The sequence below is a fragment of the Pteropus alecto genome, unplaced genomic scaffold (assembly GCF_000325575.1).
Source record: "Pteropus alecto unplaced genomic scaffold, ASM32557v1 scaffold60, whole genome shotgun sequence".
In the NCBI taxonomy this organism is placed as follows: Eukaryota; Metazoa; Chordata; class Mammalia; order Chiroptera; family Pteropodidae; genus Pteropus; species Pteropus alecto.
Genome location: NW_006430726.1, coordinates 1386204 through 1407699, shown reverse-complemented (window position 1 = coordinate 1407699; position 21496 = coordinate 1386204). Strand labels below are relative to the sequence as shown.

General features: G+C 40.6%; 1 protein-coding gene across 1 annotated transcript in view; it reads right to left on the bottom strand.

Moving 5' to 3' along the window:
* The window catches only part of AGBL1 (ATP/GTP binding protein like 1), a 505804-nt gene that overhangs the window by 153776 nt on the left and 330532 nt on the right, over nt 1-21496 (bottom strand). The window contains exon 23 of the mRNA XM_015593333.1: nt 6777-6940. Within this exon, the coding sequence (XP_015448819.1) occupies nt 6777-6940 (164 nt within the window). The remainder of the gene's footprint in view (nt 1-6776; nt 6941-21496) is intronic.

The window sequence follows — 21496 nt, the reverse complement described above, 5'->3', positions numbered from 1 at the left end:
CCGATAAATTTGGATTCAGTGACTCGTGTTTGAATCACATCAGCTATATGGCAGTGGCCTGGCTTTTATCAAACATTTAGCATCTTAAGTCTCCACTGCTCTATCTATAAATAAAAATTAATAAATGATAATAATAATAATAATAATAATAATAATAATAATAATAGACTCTCTAGGATTTAAGATAATGCATATCAAATCCTTATTACTCTTTCAGGCACGTGGGTGGCATTCTACTATCATTATTGTACCTCATGTGTTCATTTTGTCACAGTGGCAAAGCACAAGGAGCCAGTCAACTTCCCTGATTCAAAGCTGCAAAACGAAGTGATAAACACTGAGTCATCATAAACGTATTGGCTCTGATATACGTTCCATTCCCATTGTACTGAAACAATATTGGCTTATGCTAAGTTATCTCCCATCTCCTGGTAGACTCACCAGTAATCGAATCGGTAAGTCTGTGGTGAGCTCTCACAGGACTGAAGATAACTGTCTTACAAGGACGTGTGTGAGGTCCGAGTGGGCCAGACTCGTGTAAAGGAATTAAAATGGCCAAGCGAAAGAGAATCATGACTCCTTTCCCCTGAAGCATCCGTCGCTCAGAGTGGAAAATGGCACACGTTGTGGTTCCTGTTTAGAGTATTTAAGGCGCCTTTTAAAGGCTCACCTTGTGCCAGATCCTGCTTCTGGCCCTGGGCGGTTGTTTTAACACCCTTCAGCACCATGGTGTCACCTCACCCCTGCGATATGTGACATTCCCTTCCGAACACATGCCTTTACTCTCCTCTTTTGTCCTCATCATTTAAGTACGACTCCTTTCTGTTACCTATGCACAGTGAAGCTTCTATCCCTTTATTATCTACTTGGCGGGCAATGAGAAAAACTTTAATTTTTATTCAACCAAATACAAGCTTTGTGCCACTTAGCATAATTCAACTGCCTTGACTTTGATGTCTTGAATTCAGGGTCGCAGCCTCCCGTGTTGGAATGGGAGGGTGTCAGTGGCTGTAGCCTTCGGAATATGGGATATGAGAGCTGAAAGAGATCTGAAGATAATTTTATAGCTAAGAAATCTGAGGGCAAACAAGTGAAGCCACAGCCCCAGAGTCTCAGAGCCACTTGCCAACAGGAATACTTGGAAGCAGAACCGAGCTGCCTTCAGTCTAAGCCATGTGCCCTTGAGAAAACTATGCCAGATACGGAAGTGGGGGCTTTTTGGAAACTTGTCGCACTGCAAAAACCATGATAGACGATTTCATCTTGGGTGCAGTGGATGTGTCTAGACTGCTTTATTTTATTCCTTTCTAAGAGATGGGGACTAGACAACTGGACAGGATGAAGAAATCAGGCAAGACATGGAAATGTTCACAGAAATTTAAAAAGCAGTCCTGTTTCTTCATCAGATTCACCTAAGTTCAGGGTCTAACAAGACAAAAATGTAAATTTTCTGGAATTCTTATTATCCTCATAAGGATATCTTTGTTTAAATATCATGACCTTGATCTCTTCTCCTGTGAAGCAACTTCCCTTCCTCCCATCCTTCTTCCTTTCTGTATGTTTTTGTGTGTCCATAGTTTTTTTTTTTTTTTCTCCTACCACATCTGGTAAACTCACTCTCACAGGAAAAATGGTTTTGAATTCTAACAATAAAAGGCCACGGGGAGTTACGTGGTTACTTAATAGCGAGAAAGTCAACATTAATAAAAATAAAGAAGTACTACTCTAAAAATTAATGAATGCTATTAATTAACTTAGATCATCCAGGCCAGGCTATTTGAAGCCTTCTTCAATGAAATAGTTAAATAAATAAAATAGCCTCTCTTGTATGAGAAAATTTCAAACGTTTTTTTTTTTTTTTAATCTGCCTTCATTTTTAGAATTGACAACAAAAGACAAGGGCTGCAAAAGGTTGCATTGGATACAGAGAGCAGGGAGAGAGAGTTACTTGATTGAAATCCTTTTCCAGGGACTGGTAGCCTGTTCTATTTTCAGATATTTATAAATTCATAGGCAAGAAACCAGCCATTCATTGGGTTGTGCCTGAGGCAGAGGCAAAACAGATCCTCAGTGTGGACTGGCGATGGATAAATCACTTAACTACACCTAGCAAGTCACCTAGACACCCTGGGCTTCCATAGAACCACTTGTAGGTTAACGTTCAAGGTTGTTATCAGGTGGTAACATTTTTGCAAAGAGCAAAGACAACATGAAGAAAATGGACTTTAACTTCTGTCTTTCTGCAATGTCCTTCTCTTGAGTTTTTATCTCCATGGATTGGAATGGATTCAACCTATCGTGACATACATTCCACCTATGATGATATATGGTGGTTTTTCTCTGAAGAGTATTAAAACAATAAAGGGATATTCCTGGGCAAAAAAAATGAGCCCAAGTCATTCATATTTTAAAACTTACACACAAATGCACTCGGATATGTATTCCCTCAACAAATAGCTTTGGAAACCGTACAGATAAAGAAACTAATAAGATTACATTAGTTTTAGATTATACACTTAATGTCCCCACCTCTGTCAATGTGTCTGTGTGTTGCTGAAGTCACAATCAGCATGTGCATAGCATGAATCATTCTGCTTTTTAAAAAGTTATTATTTGAAAGGCTAAATATCATAGAAAAACATGAGCTTTGGAGTTAGAATTGGATTTAAAAGCCAGGAGTCTCTTATAAGATTCATGACACTTGTCAAACCTCTTAACCTCCATAAAACTTAATTTCCCTGTTTGTCAAATAAATGCTAATAATAGCATCTATTCTACAGAATTATTTATATGATTAAGTGAGATAATACTTATAAAATACTTAGCACAGCATCTGGTTCATGACGAGGTGCGAATAAATGTTTCTGTTATTAGTATCTTATATATACACATTGATATCTTTACTTTCGTGGTTTCATAGTATTGTAGAAAATTAATAAACAATGTATTCTTTTTCTTAACTGCTAGGAATTTGGGTTAAGTTTATTTGGGGATGTGTGTCTCACAGCTATAAATATCTACACATTAAATATTGTTTCCTGCTATTTTCTTGAGAAACATTTAAGCTAGAAACAAGATGAAATGGGAGGTTTTTATGGACCTTCTTGCATGTGCCAGGCTCCTCTCCAGAGGAAAGTAAACCAATTTGCAGATAGCTGCATGATACTGTTAAATCTCTCTCCTCCTAGAGGCTCTACCATTGGGTTTTCATTATTTTACTTACTTGTTGTAGAAAATCAGCATAAAATCGTACCAAAACTATTTAAATTTGCCTTTAACTACTATGAATGGGATTAGGTATATGTAGGCAATTTCTGTACCTTCCTCTCCATGTTACTGTGAACCTAAAATTGCTCTGAAAAAAATTAAGTCTATTAAGATAAAAAAAAAAAGTGTTTACGAAGCTTTTACAAAGAACTCTGATAACTGTAGTTAAGGGGATTATACATCTGTTTATTCATAGGCGAAAAATAATTTCATGTTGACAATGGTTCTCAACAGGTGGCTGGATTACGGGTGAACCCTAAAGACAGGGATGGGGTGATTTTTTGTGTGTTTTCCACATTATATTTTCTCATTCAGAAAGACAAAGGCATATTTTTTAAAAAGAAAAATCAAGTATCCTTTTAATTATTAAAAACACATTTTATAAAGTCTATGAAAGGTTTTAGTGTGTGTGTTGTGTTGCCTTACCAAACAAAGAGACGACCAAATTATCTGGGTGCTTAAGACGAAGCCCTGGTTAAAGGAATGGAACTCAGGAGCAGCAGCAAGATACTGAGCTATTGCAAAGTCCCACCTCGAAACTCTGAACTTCCTCTTGCTCTTAATGGAGGGACAATCGGAGATGGGGGCTCGCCTGAGAAGAGCTAGAGGCAATGAAGGGATACGGACCGAGATGAACGGTGGCTGACTCGGCAAAACTGTTAAATGACTTTGCAAAAGACCTGTCACAGTGGATAAACGGTGCCTCCTAAAGCAGCAGCTTAGAATTCCTGCAGAGCACACGCGGTTATTTCCAGGGACAAGACTGGGACGTGGGAGAAAGAGGAGGAAAGGAAAGACGATCAGAAGATGCCTGAATAGATCTGTAGAGTTTTTTTTTTTTTCTTTTTTCTTTTAAAGACATTTCATAAATGAGCAACTGGGAAGCAGAGAACGGTCAAAGAAAAACCGAAACAGAGCACGCACAAATTTCATAAATGAGCCACTGTGCCAACGGCCACCATTTCTGCTCTTTCTCGGGCTCACGAAAACGGCAAGTTGCTCTGTGGATGCTGATGACTCTCTCATTGCTTGTATGGTAAACAAAGCGCGGAACCTACTGTCAACACGCGGTGTGCAGGGAGGACAGCCTCACTTCGTCTTCCCAGCGGATCACTCCCGGGAGGCATCACTCTGTGGGGCCTCCGCGACTCAAAAGACCACGTCCCCGCATTTCTTTAAGTCGGACTTTGAGGTCAAAGCCCCGTCCCCCTTTTTTCCTTTCATATTTCCTTCTGCTCAAAGAATGTTTCGGAAGTAGATATAACTGTCATACAGAATGTTGGCACCAAAGCCAAGAAAGAGGCAGGAGATAAAAAGGTCGGCAGATGTCTCTTAAAATGAAGCACGTGGAGAGTCACGCTGACGAACACGGTTTACACGCTATGCACAGTAAGCAGCCCATTGCTAACAGAATTCCCAGGATTCACTCTGCTGGTCCTTATATCTCATGATACAGCCCTATTCATCAGGAGCTCATTAAAAGGTACACAAACAACCTTTTGCTGGTTTCAGACTAATAGATCTCATTTGATCAAGTTCCCATCTGCCATCCTTTAACATACAACTTAGTGGCTGAAATAGTTTCTGGTTCAAGACATTTTTCCAAAGGATTTTCCTCTTCACCATGTAGTGTTTGGAAACTTTAGGCAGGAACCACCGTGTGTTTTGATCAACTGCCCCAATAAATAAGAAAATATGTTATGATACCAATGTTTGGGTGAAAGAGTTTTTTTTTTTTCCTGCTGCTCTCCCCCAAACTCCATGCCTCTCGAATTTAATTCACATCTATTCAAACACACGTACTAATCACATCCTCTGTGTAGGCATCTTGCCCTTCAGAGGCTATACCAGACTGAGAGCACATGGATCCAAGCTTCAGGATCCTTGGACCGGCGCCAGCTGAGAAATTAAGTCAGTTGTGTGGGACGGAAGGAAGGGCATGTAATTCTATATTCTTATGATAACCCGCATAGCAGCCATTGTGTTTGGAGCCTGACACTGAATTCTTTAGACTTGAATTAGAAAAGGCACTTCTTTGATAGATTTCTTCTTGTTCCAGTTTACAGGCAACTAATCCTTACTGCCTTGGATCAAAGAGACGGGGCACAATCCATTCAGGGTAGGTAAACGATGCCAGGTCTGCTCAATCTTCCCTCAATGAGCAGCAGAGGAGAGGTGGGGGAAAGAAAAAGAAAATCCAGGCACGCCTGTACCCCCAGATAGCTTAGCAAAGGCCACGATGAAAAGACAAGTGGAAATATGTAAACTGGCAGGGAGAAGAGCCGTCAGAGGGGTAGGCTGAAACACAGAGACACCAAACACGCCCCCAAGCCTTTGGGCGCTGAGGGGTGCTGAAGGGAGCAAGGGCAGAAGGAAGTGGTCTTCCTATCAAAACAAAAGAAATTGCAGGCAGCAACGCTAAGGAGGAAAGAGGTCTGCATTTACTTAAGTTCCCATAGTCTATGATCCACAGCACGGTGTGACGAGCAAGTTAATTACTGCGCTTAGGTAATTAAGTCTCAGAGAAACCAGCGCCTTCCAGAGCAGTATTAATGTACGCCGCTAGATCGTTCTAGGCATGACTGGCCATTTGGGGAGAAGTCACACTGAAACAACAGCCTAACAGTGGCGGGAGCAAAATTGATGAACATGAGCTAGAAATAAGCTGCTCTCAGTATTAACAGCTTTCTGCCTTTGCACTTGAGGTGCACGATGAGATTTTTTTCCTCGTTTACCAGGAGGCACTTCCTTCCCAAATAGTTCAATCATCCCCATCCATTCCCTCTCTCAAAACGTGCCCTATGTCCTGGCCTTGACTTCTCTGACTTTTCCTGATCCCCTCTTCTTCCCATTACAGCATCTCTTCTTACCCCCCGAATCTGTTTTGCTCAAGGCTGAAATATTTGTCCTCAGAAAAGACTGGATAATGTTTCTCCCTCTCACTTCTCAGAGCTCCGTCTTCCCCTGCCGTAGCTAAGTCAGCTTCTCCAGGCCCACGTGCTCATTACCTGTGGGTGGTTCCTATCACATTCCGAGAAGGCATGTTGCAATTTAAGAACAGGAAGATTAAAACATTTCTTGTCCCCACGTGCCTAGATATTGGCAGTGAGGTGTTTGTTTTTTTTTTTTTTACTAAGTAATGGCTCCAAAATCCTCGTACATATATAAACACGTAGCTACATATGCTTCTATCTGTGCATGTGTGTCATCAAGCTACATCTTCTGTACCACAAGCAAACTGTATTAAGAACACATTTATAAATGTATGTAGCTTTATATTTGCATTTTCGTGTACCCATATGCAGCAACGTCCTTGTCATCAGCGGGGAGTGACAACGTCCCAGATGTGGCTCTAGGAAAAACACCATTGCTCTTACCTTCCTTTGGTGACTCCTCCACGTTTTTCTTCTGATGAAGATCCCTGGGTCCCTTTGACTTTTGTGTTTGAGATATTCTCCCATGGAAACGCCAAAGCAAACATCACCCTCACACCCCTGCGAGCATCCTACCTTTGCAGGTGGTGGTCCAGAGCGTCTTCCTCGGCGTTCAGTAGGGCGGCCGCGCGGGTCCGGAGCTGCTGGCTGCAGCTGACGGATTTGAGCTCTAGGATGAGGAGGCCCAGGCAGAACATGGCTCCCATCTCCTCCAGCTCACGGGTACTGAACTGCAGACCCTGCCAAGCAAACGGAGCAGTCAGCTGACTCTGCTGAGTGGAGATAATTGCAGAATGGGAAGAAAGACTCCAGGATACACGCTCATCACACACACTGAGAACTGGTATTATTTATCGGTCCCTGTGTGGCGTGTTTTGTTGTGTGCTTTGTGGACTGATGGGTGTTGGTCTGCCTTACGTTGACCTCTAGAGTTTCCGGGAAGTACCCCCTAAGACACTCATGAGCAGGTAGGGCACTAACGCTCAGAGAGGCGAATGGAAATACAGAAATCACATTGCCCCCTTCAAAGCAGCTCTGCTGCTCTTGGTCTGTTTAAAAGGGTTTCGTTGCTGGAACTAAAGAATGTCAACAATCTTATTAAGAAATGTTTTTTCTCTTCTACAGATGTTTCAACAGATGGAGAAAAAAGAGGGCGGATCCTTTTATATATAGAGACTGAAACTTTAAAAAAATCCTGTTTCTTTAGAACCAGCTCTGTAGCTGGATCGAGATAATGCATGAAAGCAAAGCCATGACGTGCACTTTACACTATTACCCACAAGGTAACAGAGAACAAATTTACTGAGCAGGTACTATGTGCCAGATCCTGTTTTGAGCCCTTTTCGATGCATTAACTCAGTGAGCGCTTACTAAACCCCTGTGAGGTTGGTATTATCATCATCTCCACTCCTCAGAGGACATTTAGACCCATGGAACTAACACTTTATCTGGCATCTCACGGCTAGTAACAGAGACTAGTAAGTGATTGACTACTCAACAGAAAAGGCTATCCACAGGCTGGGGGGACTCTATCACAAAGTGAGGTAGAAAGTGCATAGCTTTTGAAAGTGGATGGGAAGTGGACTGTAATCCTGATTGCACTATTTTCCAACAGTGTCATCTTGGACTTAATGAACTCTCTTAGCCTTGATTTTCTCACCTGTAAAATGGGATGTACTTAGACATGTAGTTATAAGGACTACGTCCCAGTCCTCACAATATTGATTGACATTAACTCGGTTTCTCTTTCCTCCTTCATTGCAGTTTATTATGACAGAATTCAACGTGGTCCTGAGTGAGGTCTTTGTGTTTATAAAGTATATTTCACTTGGAAAAAGAAATCGATAGCCAAATATTATTATTTTTTTTTAAATACATTTTCACATCCAAATAATAATGACAGGACAGGGATGAGACAGTAATGATTTTAAAAGATTGTGCTCCTAACGATCCTAAGGAAAAACGAAGTTCCAAACTGGGCAGTTAGCCTCACAAAAGAATTTCTAGGTAAAAAAGATAAAGTGGAAAGTTCTCGAGTTTATTTCGGCTCTTTAAAATTTTTGATTTGCTGCACGTTTGGGCACCCGTTTTCCTAAAGAAAGGAGACATGGCTTCTGAGTCAAGGGAAGTCTGTTCCTCTGTAAAAGGCAGCAGTAGGAGGGGAAAGACAGATGTTTCACAAGTGATTTTTCTTAAGTCAGTAGAAAACATCACTTTTTAGAGAGAGGAACATCTCAGAGTCGCCTCCCTGTGCTAAAGCTCTAACATCTGATTCTCTTCCTGCATCCTGTTTTCCTGGCTGCTTCTCTTTGTTCTAGAATGTCTGGCTGGGTAAAAAGAAAGGAAGCGAAGGTTACACCCTCCTCCTCAACCAGCCACCTCGCTGCTGGTGACGGGGAGTAGACAAGGGAAGTATAAGAAAAGAGCCCCTCGAGGCAGGCAGCACCCCGGCATCCAGCAGAGTGCATAACAACAGCTCCAGAAAGGTCAAAAGAAGGATGAATCCTTAGGCTAAATAAATCTCATAGCAGGCACCATAATGATAGGTCAGGATTGATAGGTCTGGGCGATTCCTTCACACCAGTCAACTTCTATGCAGCAATGACCAAAACAACGGTAATTTGATAAAGCAAAAAATATTTTCATATCCAAGATATTGGCTTAATTATTTTAGGCGCTGGCTGGTATCATAAAAAGACTGGCCCAGAGACTTCAAGTAAAAGAAGTTGTACCACTTATCGGCTGTGGGGTCTAAGGCAAGTCACATAATCTATTTTGGCCTCTACTATTAATCTTTTTACTATTTTTTCCCTAACACAGCATCAAAAATATTTATCTGAATGGCTTCCTCGCACCTCCTACACCTAGCCTGAAGGTGAAATTCTTAAAGACTGAGCAGTACCTGTTTCTTTACATCTTTGGCATGGAGCACGCAGCCTGTCAAAAAGTATATCCTCAGTCTATGACAGATGGATACCTAGTGGCTAGAAATGGGTGGATATGGAGAGGCATGGATTGATTGTGTCTTGGATATTGTACTTGTCAAGTTGAACTTGACTTCTCTGGGTAGTGAATATATGAAAGTCTTTAAATTATGTTTCCATTGTTGAATGTCATGAACATTTTTAAAAATTTAATTTTTGCTCCAGGAGATGCATTCACATCTCTGTTTATGATCCGGGAAACAGGTAGATAAAATTTAGACATTTTGATCTCTACTCTGATCCGTTTTCATGGACTCACAGTAGCAAGTTTGTAAATAAAGCCGGCTTTGGGTTAGCTTAAACGTGAGTCTTAATAGAAATCTAACTCCCCTCAGCTTAATTAGAATTTTTTTTCCATAGTCAATCACAGAAAGCTTGACTATAGTGGCTTAAATGAAAAGGAGTTTTATGTTTTCACGCATAAGTTTTAGGGGTAGGGAGCTCATGGCATTATTTTAGTGCCTTACAATTCAGAACCACTCTAAGCAGCCATGCTCCTGGTTTTCTCATTGTGATTTCAAGGTGGATGCTGTTGCTCCACCCAGAACATCATTCGAGGAAAGAGAAAAAAAATTTGGGGGAAGGCAGCACCAGCATACTCCTGCTTACATTTTACTGGCCAGAACTGAATTATAGAGCCAACTTCAATTTTACAGTGGTCTGGAAACTGAATTTTCTCTCTCTTGTTTAAACTCTTTCAAAGAGACAGGTAAAAAATTGTTAGAAGTGAGTGTCGGGTGAGTCAACAAATCACGTCTGTCACACAAATATTCAAATATTAATGCTGCTAGAACGCATAGATCCATATCTATGTATCATATTGATAAGCAAGACCACTGGCACCATTATTTAAATAATTAATTATTTTTCTTGATAATTCACCCCCAAATAAGTCAAATTGACATGTGTATTTGGATCCAAAATTGGCTACTACCCTCATAATCACACAATTTTTAATCAGCGATAATGGGAAGAATATTTATGTTATTGCAGAAAATTACTTACTGGTAAAACAGACAGAGGGTCCACAAAAGTTTAAAAAGCATAAGCAATAATAATTCATGAGCAAAAAAGGAGAAACAATAAACATGGGAAAATATTCCATGTTATCATTTAAAGATGCCTCTTACATCCAGCAAATTGGTAGACATATATTCAAATTTATAATACTTAGTATAACTTTTATGATAAAAGCTGACACATATCAAAATGCAATGGCATTTGATGTGGTAATATCACTTTTGGGAACTTTACCTAAGGAACTGTTCAAACTGATAATATTACTTCTGGGAACTTACCTAAGAAACTGCTCAAAATGCCTTTCATGCTACGTGCATAAAATGTAATTATGTCAAGATTACACATAATTCTCAAAATTTGAAAGAAATAACCCTTAAATATCTAATAAAGGAGAAAAGATGGAGAAAATTACAATGGGATAAATTTGATGGGCTATCATGTAGCCATTAAAATAATTATAAAAACCATTTACCAATATGGGAAATACTTATAATTTAATGATAGGTAGGGAAAAAGCAAAATACAGAGCATGTATTAATGTAATTTCTGGTGATGATTTGCAAGGAAAGCAGAGGTAGTTACCCCAGACCCTCCAACACATACTTTTAAATGGTATTGCTATGATTTGCCAATAAAATATAAAACTTTGGACACGAGGAGGCTGCATAATTTTATCAAGAGAACATCCATGCACCAAAAACTTAAAACTACTACCTCCTAGAAGTTTTTAAAAAGCTAAACAGTCTGCCAATAAGAGAGAATTCCCTTTAGCAGTTTGCAACATCTGCTTTGATGTTCTGAAATACATTTAGATTTCTCTTTATTTTATGTGTAATTTATTGACCCTAAAGATTGGTATCTTTCGTCGCTTCTAAAAAATGTCACCCATTATCTCTTTGAATAGTGTCTATCCCCTAGTCCCTGTCAAGGATATCAAGGATGGGCCAAACACTCCTGTTAAACTAATTTCTTTTCAGTCTTCCATAGTTCTTTACTTTCATAGTTTTCATTTCTATCCTTGTAATTCTGATTTTTTTCCCTATCAATGCTCCATTCTAATAATTCTCTCTCCAGCTTTATTGAATCTGCTTTTAACTCATCCATCTCAACAACCATCTGTGAAACACGACAAAAGCACTTATTTTACAGTCCCTACCTGATTGTTCCTGCATATACCGTCTTCGTAGGCAATTACTCGGGTTAGATTTTTCTGTTTGATGTCAATTATGAGGGCTTGCTTATTTTCTAATGTTTTAAAATTCTATTTTTTTAAAATTTATTTAGTTTCAAATATCCAGTACATTGGTTAGACATCTATATAGTTCATAAAATGATCTCCCCAATTGCTCCCTCCCTCCCCTGACCCTCCACCTAGCCAACATAGAAATGCTGACTGCATTCCCTCTGCCCTGCTCCCCATCCCCGAGACCATCTATTAGCTACTAATTTGTATTTCTTTAACCCTTCGCTCCATTCTCCCATTCTCCCCAATCCCCCTCCCCTCTGTCCATCAAATTGTCCACTATATTTGTGAGTCTGTTTCTGATTAGTTTGTTCTTTTTTGTTCTAAATTTGAATTTTCTTGCATTCGAGGAAAGTCTTTATGGGTTGGGGGTGATGCTCCTTCTCCCAGAGAGAACTCGTATTTTCCTCCCACAGGTACTTGGGGACCCTTACTCAGCGACCACTATATGCTCAAGCTTTGCTCAAGGCTATTTGGGCCACTCTGTACATATTTGGGTTTTGATCTCAAACCTGCCTGAAGGAGGATTTGTTTTGAGAAATTATGAAGACTTCTTTTTTCCTGCTCTCCCTAAAGCCATGACTAAGACAGTCAACCCTCCCGACTTTCTCCCTTTGCACATTGTGGTTTCACTAGATTATTGACTACACTTGTCCTCTTGAGAGGTCCTGGCTTTGTGTGGTGGCTCTTAATCAGTCCACAAGTCTTGTACATGCCTCTGGTTTTGGTTCCCACACCCAAGGTATAGCCAACAGGGATGAATATCTGTCTCAAAGACCTACGGAAACTTCTGACAAAGACAATCTCTTCTTATAATACTGGGCATCCTTGAACACTCACTATAAACATACCCAGAAGGAAGATGCTATGCCTCTGTAGAAATATTGCAGTTAACGGAGGGGCACTATGAAGACACCAAGCAAGTACCTTTTTACAAAGTAGATTTACTGTCAGAAATGAGAAAAATCTGGGGAAGTTCTTGTATATGTTCTCAGAAAGAATCAAGAGTATATTGCATTGTGAAAGTACAGCAAAAGGCATAAAAGCTAAGATCTCAAAAGAAATTCTGGAGATAGAAAATACAATATCTAAATCAAAAGCCAAATGGAGAGAGTTAACAGACTATTCAACACAAAACATAAAATCCATTACGTAGAAGACGACCTCAAGAAAAATTTCAGTATCTCAAGGGGGAAAAAAATAGATTAAAATAATGTGTAAGTAAGAATTTTAGAATAGATGAAGGAAAAGTGATCTGTTTCCATTTGGAATTTTAGACTCAGATAGCACGGTCACCTTAATGGAAGCCAAGGAGGAGGAAAAAGAGGATGAAGAGAAGAGAGTGTTTTAAAAAAAAAATCTGAATCTGCAGCTCAAACAGGCTCACCAAATAGATGAGGTATAATTAATGAAAAAGAAGTATTAGGATCCCTATAAATAATCAATATTAAATAGCCAAAAATTTGCTCACACTATTATTTAATACCAAAGACAATGAAGCAATATGCACAGAATAGAGAAAAGATTGTGTCTCAAAATGTCATTTATGTGTCAGGGCCTCAGAAGATAAATCCAGAGAAGCAGCAGCACTGAATGCAAACCACACATACAGAAAATTTTTGTAATTTCTTTAAAAATATCGGCATGCCCCTGTTTTTTACAATAGTCAAGACATGGAAATAACCTAAGTATCCATTTGCAGACGAATGGATAATGGAAAGGTGATGATACACACACCATGAAAGATTATTTAGCTATAAAAAAGGAAACCCTGTCATCTGTGACAACAGGGATGAATCTTGAGGGCATTATGCGTGTGCTGAGTGACATAAGTCAGAGAAAAACAAAGACTATCTCATTTACATGAGGAATCTAAAAAAAAAAGACAAGTAGATAGAGAATAGATTGGTGGTTGCTGAATGGGTCAAAAGGTATAAACCTCCAGCCAAAAAATAAGTCCTTGGGAAACCATGGATAATATACCATATCATATATATTCAAAAGTTGCTAAGAGTAGATTTTAAAAGTTCTCGAAAAAAATTATAACCTTCAGGTGATAGATGTTAACTAGACTTATGATCATTTCACAATATATACATGTATTAAATCATTACACTATACACCTGAAACTAATACGATGTTCGATGTCAATTATAACTCAATAAAAAAGGGGAACTATTAGCATAACTCTAATAGCAAAAATTGATCATGATAGCCCATAAGGCAATAAGCCAACCTCATTCAGATCTATCTCCCAATTAAAGAAAAAATTATTTATGTTCAGACATATGAATATTAAAAATAATTATGCTACTTGATCTAGTGAGTATTTTAAGAAGAACAGCATGGGGATAGCATCCTTAGGAAATCTACTAACGTAAATGTTAGCACACGAAGAGAAGGCAGAGGAGTAATCACCAGGAGCTTCTGGAAGGATGATGCATCCACATCTGAAACAAGTCTTAGCGCATGAGTTCCCCAGGGCCCTTTCTGAACCTGAGAGAGCAGCATTGCATGGTAGGCCCTCATTTGACCTATAGGTATCTCAATTTTTCCATCTGTATAATGGGGATAATAATAAAAAATACCACCGATCTCATGGAGCTGCTAAGTCAGAAAGTTTACACGTGTGTGTGTGTGTGTGTGTGTGTGTGTGTGTATAAATTTAGATTAGTACTTAGCCCACTGCACATTATTCAAGTATTTATCATCACTGGTAAAAGCAAATACTTATATAAAACCACAATCAAAATTATACTTGATGATCTTTCTTAAAACTGTGGCCTGCTCTCAGTCCTGTCACTTATTATTTGACAAGTTCCAAACAATTCAATAAGAAAAAGTGTGTCGTAACTATTAGGAAAAAAAGAAATTGCATTATCATTATTTGAAGACCGATTATGTACTAAAACACACCAAAGGAATCAACTGAAACAGAAAATACATTAGATATAAGGGATGAATTGAGTAAGCGGACAGGTTACAAATTAAATATCCCAAAATCAATTTTCTTTCTATAAAACAGCAAAATAAATTATTAACTGTAATAAAAATCCCATTCACAATAGCAACACAACTATAAAATATCTAGAAATGGAATTAATAGTAAATACCCTAAGGGTTTTTTGATAAACTCAAAGACTTTACCAAAAGATAAGGGAAATTTAAATAAATGAAGAAATAGGCTGAATTCTAAAAAAAAGCAAGGCCCAGTACCATGTGATATCAATTCTCCTAATATTAATCTACAAAAGCGTAGGAAATCAAAATACCTGTGGGGGTTTTAAGACTTGGCAAATTAACTCCACTTTAGAAGACTACATGGCAAAAATATCATCTTATTCCAATAACATTTTTGGAATAAAGAGTAAGAAATAATAATGGGTTTTCTTTTACAGACAGAAGATCTTATACACTTACAGTAATTAAACATTATGGTATTGATGAGAAACATGGCCGATGGATCTGGGGAAGCATACAGAAAGTGCCAAAGATCAGGCAATGCCTAGAGGTATGCATATGGTAAAAAAAAAAAAAAAAAAAAAGGTGACTTTCAGGTCACCAGGATATGGATTCTGGTGCAGATCAAAGAAAAACCATATTTCAGGGAAAAATCTTGCAGTAAATATCAAATTATTCCATTTTGGTTAAAGGATTCAATGTTGTAAAAAATGAATAATTAGAGAAATAATATGACATAGATTCCTATGTTTTATCATCTCCGAACCAGAAGAAGGTCATTCAATGCATATCTTCCGAAAAGAAACCATAAAGAAAATTAATGATTGAATAAATAAAATTTAAATATAGCTAAATAACCTACACTCACAAACTAAAAAGGGAAACAAAATTAATTTTAATTGCAATAAAGGAAAAAAAATCTCATTTGATGTAAAATGCAAATTAATTTAACAATAAAATAGCATGATTCGCCTCTCAATTCATCTTTATCCTCATTCCCCAAATCATAACGGCCTGCTGGTAAAGAGCTATAAACAGTCTGTCACAGTCTGTTATTGGCGGAAGTACATATTCACTCAAGTATTTACAAAGGGCAATTTGGAAATATATTTCAAAAAAGTCTTAAAAATGTTTAAGCTCTTGGAGGTCATTCAAATTCTAGAAATTAATCTTAATAATCATGAGATGAGCAACAGAGAAAATCCTAAAAGCATACCGGTGTATGACTAGTCAAATAAACATGATTGTATTCACATTATAGAATATTAATATATGTTCTGAATTGGTAACACCATGGGGATATATTCATGACATAGTATAAAAGTACAGTAAATTTAACATATGCATTATGATCCCAATTTTCTTTTAAAACGTCTTAATGGTTTATATGCACCAAAATGTTAACAGCGGTTACGCGTGGTGACAATACATGCTATTAATTTTGGTTTCCTTTATTTTTAATTGTAAAAAAAAGTCATTGCTTTTGACACTCACATTTCCTTAAGCAATGCATATCAGCTGAGAAATAGTAGTCTGTCTGAATTAAAGTCATTTTATCACTTTAAATTTACAAGTAAAATTAAAATTCACTTTTATAAACTGCCAGTTAAATTTTAAGATGTTAACTTAAATAGTAATGACAAAAGGCAAAGGAAAAAGGCTGGCTAGGCGTAGTCCATTCCTTGAGTATCTCTTTCCTCCGTCACACGCACTGCAGCACCTGGTACTCTCTGGACTTTTCATCGCTTTGGGTCCCCGGGCCCATTTCTATTTTTCTTTTGCAGTCGACACCCTACGACTTAAGGACCAGTCAAGATAGAGCAACGAGAGATCTATTCCTTTGGTATCCTCCCTAGGAACATTCTCAGACTCTTTACAGAATGCCAGCCAGAGCTGAGAGACAGTGACTTTTAAACACGTTTGGAGGGGCTGTGCACTCTATTAACTTTGTGCATCCTCGACCTCGACACGCACCCAGCAGGGGAGTCAAAACGAAGCCAGTCCAGCCCTGCAGATCTTGGAACCAATAGGTGGCAGAGAAGGAAGAAAGGGGCCTGTGGACAGGCGTCCTGGCTTATCGACCCCATCAAATGGACTCCAATGCTCTCACGCTGAAGAGCGAATCCATAACGAAGCACGTTGGTGTCTCTGCCAGACTCCATCTGATGGGCTTCTCTGAACAAAGCCCCTCTGTGTCCATCCTTTCTGCCCAGGCTTCCTGATCCATTACTGACAAATGTTTCCTTAGTAACTGCGAAAAGGCCCTGCATTCACTGGAACAGCAGGGCCGAAGGTGTGGGCTGGATTTCAAATGTGTCCTTTATTTCTATGCTGGACTTTCCCTGGGTCTTTTATTGGTGCATTTGTGCTTGAGCCATGAATGACACAGTGGACAGCTAAGGTCTCTGTGATTGCCTTTCTCTGTCTTTCTGGACCATGCATACGAGGATAAATAGGAATCAGAGAGACCGTACCTCCATTTTACAGATCCATAAAAATAAAGCAATGCCTTAGTCAAGATTATGTCGCTAACTGCCACCAGAACCAGGGTTCCAGTAAGAGTTCCCCCGACCCTAATCAAATGTCTATGCCAAAATGCAAGGCTTTAAACCTCACATGTTTAATAAAAGCTTTTGGAGACTTTCAGGTCATCCTTCCTTTTAGGTCAGATGCCTCCATAAGTCCTCCCTTTCCAAATCTCATTCCCTTTCTCATCAAGAAACCAGAAGGCTCGCCCCATATGGCACCAGGGACATGCACCAGCCCAGTCTTTCTACCCCGTTTGCTGTCTAGAGTGGAGAGCCGACATTGTCTTATGCCATCCTCTTTCCTGCGGGCCTCAGTCTAAGCATCTCTGCATCTGCTTACCAAATCGAGGGAAGATGCCAAAATCACATCCACTTAAAAGCTCCCGAGCAGTGACTGCCAATGGTGCGCCTGTGGCTTCGTGATTCCCCGGGGTCTGCGTCTGGGTACAGAGGCCTTCGCTATCCACGAGCACAGAAATAAGAGTAACAGAGCTGAGTGCTGTCAGGCTGTGATTGCTCTGGCAACAGAGGAAACAATCCTATCGGAGGTCCGCGTGGTTTTGAGGCCCCGGTGCTCAGCCCCAGCAAGCAGGATACCTGTGAGCAGACTTTGTTCACCGGAAACGAGGAGAAATGTTTTACTTTGTAATGCAACTCTTTCCAATCAGTCCTGTCTTCCGCTAACCTCGTTTAGCTGTCTCGTTCTTACAATAGGAGTGTTCAGATGAGAGCCTGTTGTTGGCAAAAGAATCAGGATGTATAGTCAATGAAAAAGACTTAGTTCAAGATGCAGCAGCGGGTAGCAGGCGAGAGGAGCCTGCTGCTTAGATTCTGCCAAGACGGTGCTGCTGTGCACGTCCTGTGAAAAACACCGGCTGGGATCAAGGTCCAGGAGGCCTCAAGAGTTACAGCCGTGAAATGGGGGCGCATAATCTCATTTTGCGAGACAGTGGGAGAAAGCCCAAAAGAGCTAACAATAATTTGTAATGTAAGTGACAGTGATATCATTGAATCATCTTACTTTATCCATAACCAAGAGACTAATAGGCATGTCAGCGAATATTAGTCACACAAACACAAAAATGCCCTAATAGGGCTCATTCGTACTCTGACTTAACATTAAGATCGATCATTTATTCATCTAAAACTAAGGAAGTAAATTCCTTCTGAGATGTTATTGTTTTCAGGCTAAGGACACGAGCCTTGTCTCTTCATGGAAATTAGCATAGAGGATTTCCATTAATAATTGCTTTATTATAGTTTTGAAAGTGCTGTGACCAAAAACTGCACGATGCTCTGAGAATACATAAAAGACAATGTAACGAGACATGGATAATTAAGTTAATTGCGTCCTCTCGTTATATACATAATGCGTCAGTCCTCCCTTCTTTGTGGGGGACGCTTCCTAAGACCCCCAGTGAATCCACGGTTAGTATCGAGCCCCAGGCATATTATGCTTTTTCCTAGACTTACATGCCTATGATAAAGTTTAATCTGTAAATTAGGCACAATAAGAGATGAACAACAATAAAGTAGAACACATAACAGTAGTAAAAGTTATATGAAGGCGACCCAGCACAAATTTTTTCTTCACAATTTTACAGATAGATGATCCGTTCTTACCCTAGATCTGAGTAACCTCAGCCTGCGATTCTTTTTCTTTCCTTATGAAGTAGAGAACATTTACCTCTTCACTTTAAGAAAGCACTTTACGGCTTCTCCTTGGCGTATCCGAGTTGCCAGGATCACTGCTCTCACACTTTGGGGGGCTCTTGTGAAGTAAAATCTAAGTCACCTGAACACAAACCTTGCGGTAAGACAGTGGTGGCCGCTAAGTGACTAACGGGTGGGCATCGTGTACAGCGAGCATGCACCGGACAAAGGGATGGTTTTTCATCCCAGGCTGGACAGAAGAGGGTGACCCAAAGTTTCACTCGCTACTGAGAACGGCCCGCCGTTCCACACTTCTGAGTTATTTCCATTGAATATTTTTGGACCCCCGTTGACTGCAGGTCACTGAAACCGTGGAAGTAGAAGCCGTGATTAAGGGAGAAACTACTGTATACTACACACATGCATAACGTCTTTATAAACTAGATAGATGAAACTATAGCGTTTAATTCTTGCCATCCTAAAGATGAGGTGGAGAAGGTTAAGATTATCTCTGAACCCTCAATAAGCAGGGAACCAACCCGAACTCGGGGCCCCTGATCCTACATTCAGAGTGCTTCCCACCAAGACATCATAGCTGCTAGACTAGCCAAGGTCCTCGTTCCCCTTGGAGTGTGCCCCAGGACAGTGGCCCATTTTGTCGATCTCAGAAATAAGAAACTTAAGAAATATGTGTCCTTCTGTATGATGTAAGGCACGGCCACCAGCTTAAGTTTGGGTAGAACAAGTCCACACACAGTGACGATGTGATTACCCACCTAGGACAGAGCATTTCTGTAGGAAACTTAACCATGAGCTGGAAAGACTGACCTTCACGTAACAATAACACCAGGTCCTTCTCTGGCATTTTTATATCCTGCTCTTAGTCACTTTTCCAACCCATGGGGCAATAGATTTCTAAACCTCACCTCTAATCAATATATATACCCACACATACGAACACACACACAGAGTGTATTTTCTGCATCTTATAACTTTATACATGCACAGTGGTTCTGCCCTGAGGCTGGATATAAATAAATTGACAGCCTGGTTCCCACTAGTGCCATCGGAGAATGCTCTTTTGGAATACTAACCAGACATTTTCATGAAGGGAGGCAAGCTTGTGTCAGGGAGCAGAAGGAAACTAGTGCTTACTGGGGCCAGAAAAGCGGCCGGCCAGATGGGACTCAGCTGGCCTTTGGAGCTTGAACAACTGGCTGTATTCTAGCTCTGCTTCTCCTTCTCAAAATATTTCTGGGGGACCAGGGACAGGGCTGCTTAGGGTGGAAGCGCTAAGACAAACGGTTGAGCCTAGGAGCAGAAGAAATCAAACTGACAAATGAGGAGGGTGAAGCTCTCAGAAGCAGCGCCCTTTGGTATGGGATGAACAGGGTGACCTCCGAAGAGAATGAGAGTCGGAGAGCCAGCATGGCTGACGGAGCAGAGCCGGGGGAGTACTTTGAAAAAAAAAAAGGCAAAGGACAAAGGGACTCATGAAGAAAGGCAGAGGAGAAACCGAAAGGCTGTGACATGAAAACTACTCTCAGTTGACTGTGTTCCAGATCTTGGGTGGAGGGGTGGCATTTCCCACCTCTCTCCGTCCTGCTCTGTCCTGGATTCGGGGCTCATGTGAAGGGAAGGACCCTTCTAATAGAGTCGACCCTGGAACAGCCGGGTGTGAACTGTGTGGGTCCACGTCGACACGGGTTTTTAAAAATAAATACCTGTGCTCTTTTCAATCCGCGGCGGGGAGTCCACAGATGTGGAGGGCTTTCTGTATGCATTGGTCCCCCCCGTTTTATACAGCGGACTTGAGCATCTGCAGATTTGGGTATGTGTTGCTGTCAGGAGGCAATCCCTTACAGATACCAAGAGACAACTGAGTTTTGGGGGAGTCAAGAGTTACATGTGGATTTTTGACTGCAGAGGAGGTAGGCACCCCGAATCCCCCACGTTGTTCGAGAGTCGACTGTATTCACTCAGGAGACAAAAGAGCCACCGAAAACATTATATAGTCAAGGTTCAACTTTATGGAAGTGGGAAGCTAAGTTTTACCTGGTATCAGCCCCCTTCAGCTTCCTGCCCCCAATTCCTGTTTCTGATGGTGGAAGGTAGCTCCACAAGAGCTGCGGTGACGAAGAGAGAAAGATCTTCTAATAAAGGGGGAAAGGACCGAGACAGTCCCCGGGAAGCACGCATTTCCAGAGCTTGGGATCCACCCCAGATGTGTCCCATTGCATGTGCCTGTATTGATTGTGCCAATTGATCCAACAAGCCCTTTCCTCACGACCCTGCCTGCACCTCCCTCATCGACGAACAGGTCCTCTTTCCTGGCAGGCTGTGAGTGTGAGTTCTGGTTAACACAAGCCTTCCTCCAGCTGCTTTTCTCTAATGCTGCTTTGAAAAGTAGGAGCCGTGGAGATGTTACCTTCCCACAGCGCAGAACCAGACCCAGAGTTCCCAGAGAGGCTGCAGCGAACTCCTATCTGGTTTGACGGTTTCTGGCCTCTGCGGTCAAGGGAAGGCTGTGGATAATCTTTGTTTCTCCGTGGCTGGCTGACTTGGCAGAGCCAGGTCATCAGCCTTACCATGAAGGGGACCGGGGGAGAGGGGAAGAGTCAGTGACCACAGCCCTCCTCAAAAGAGAGCTTCAGGGCCACCTTGAGGAGAAGGCTTGAAATGAAAAGGGATGCCAACAAGTTACCCCGACACCAGCCATCTGCTACCTTCTAGGAATGCATATGGGTCCTAATATAAAAGTTAAAAGACACTATAACACAATCTATGCAGCCTTGATCGGGGTCCCGGAATAATGAACATCATAAGCTATTTCTTTTCAAGGAGGATACATTGAATACAAGACCATGGACAAAGCGGGGTCTAGCCTAGCAGTCTACAGCTGGATCC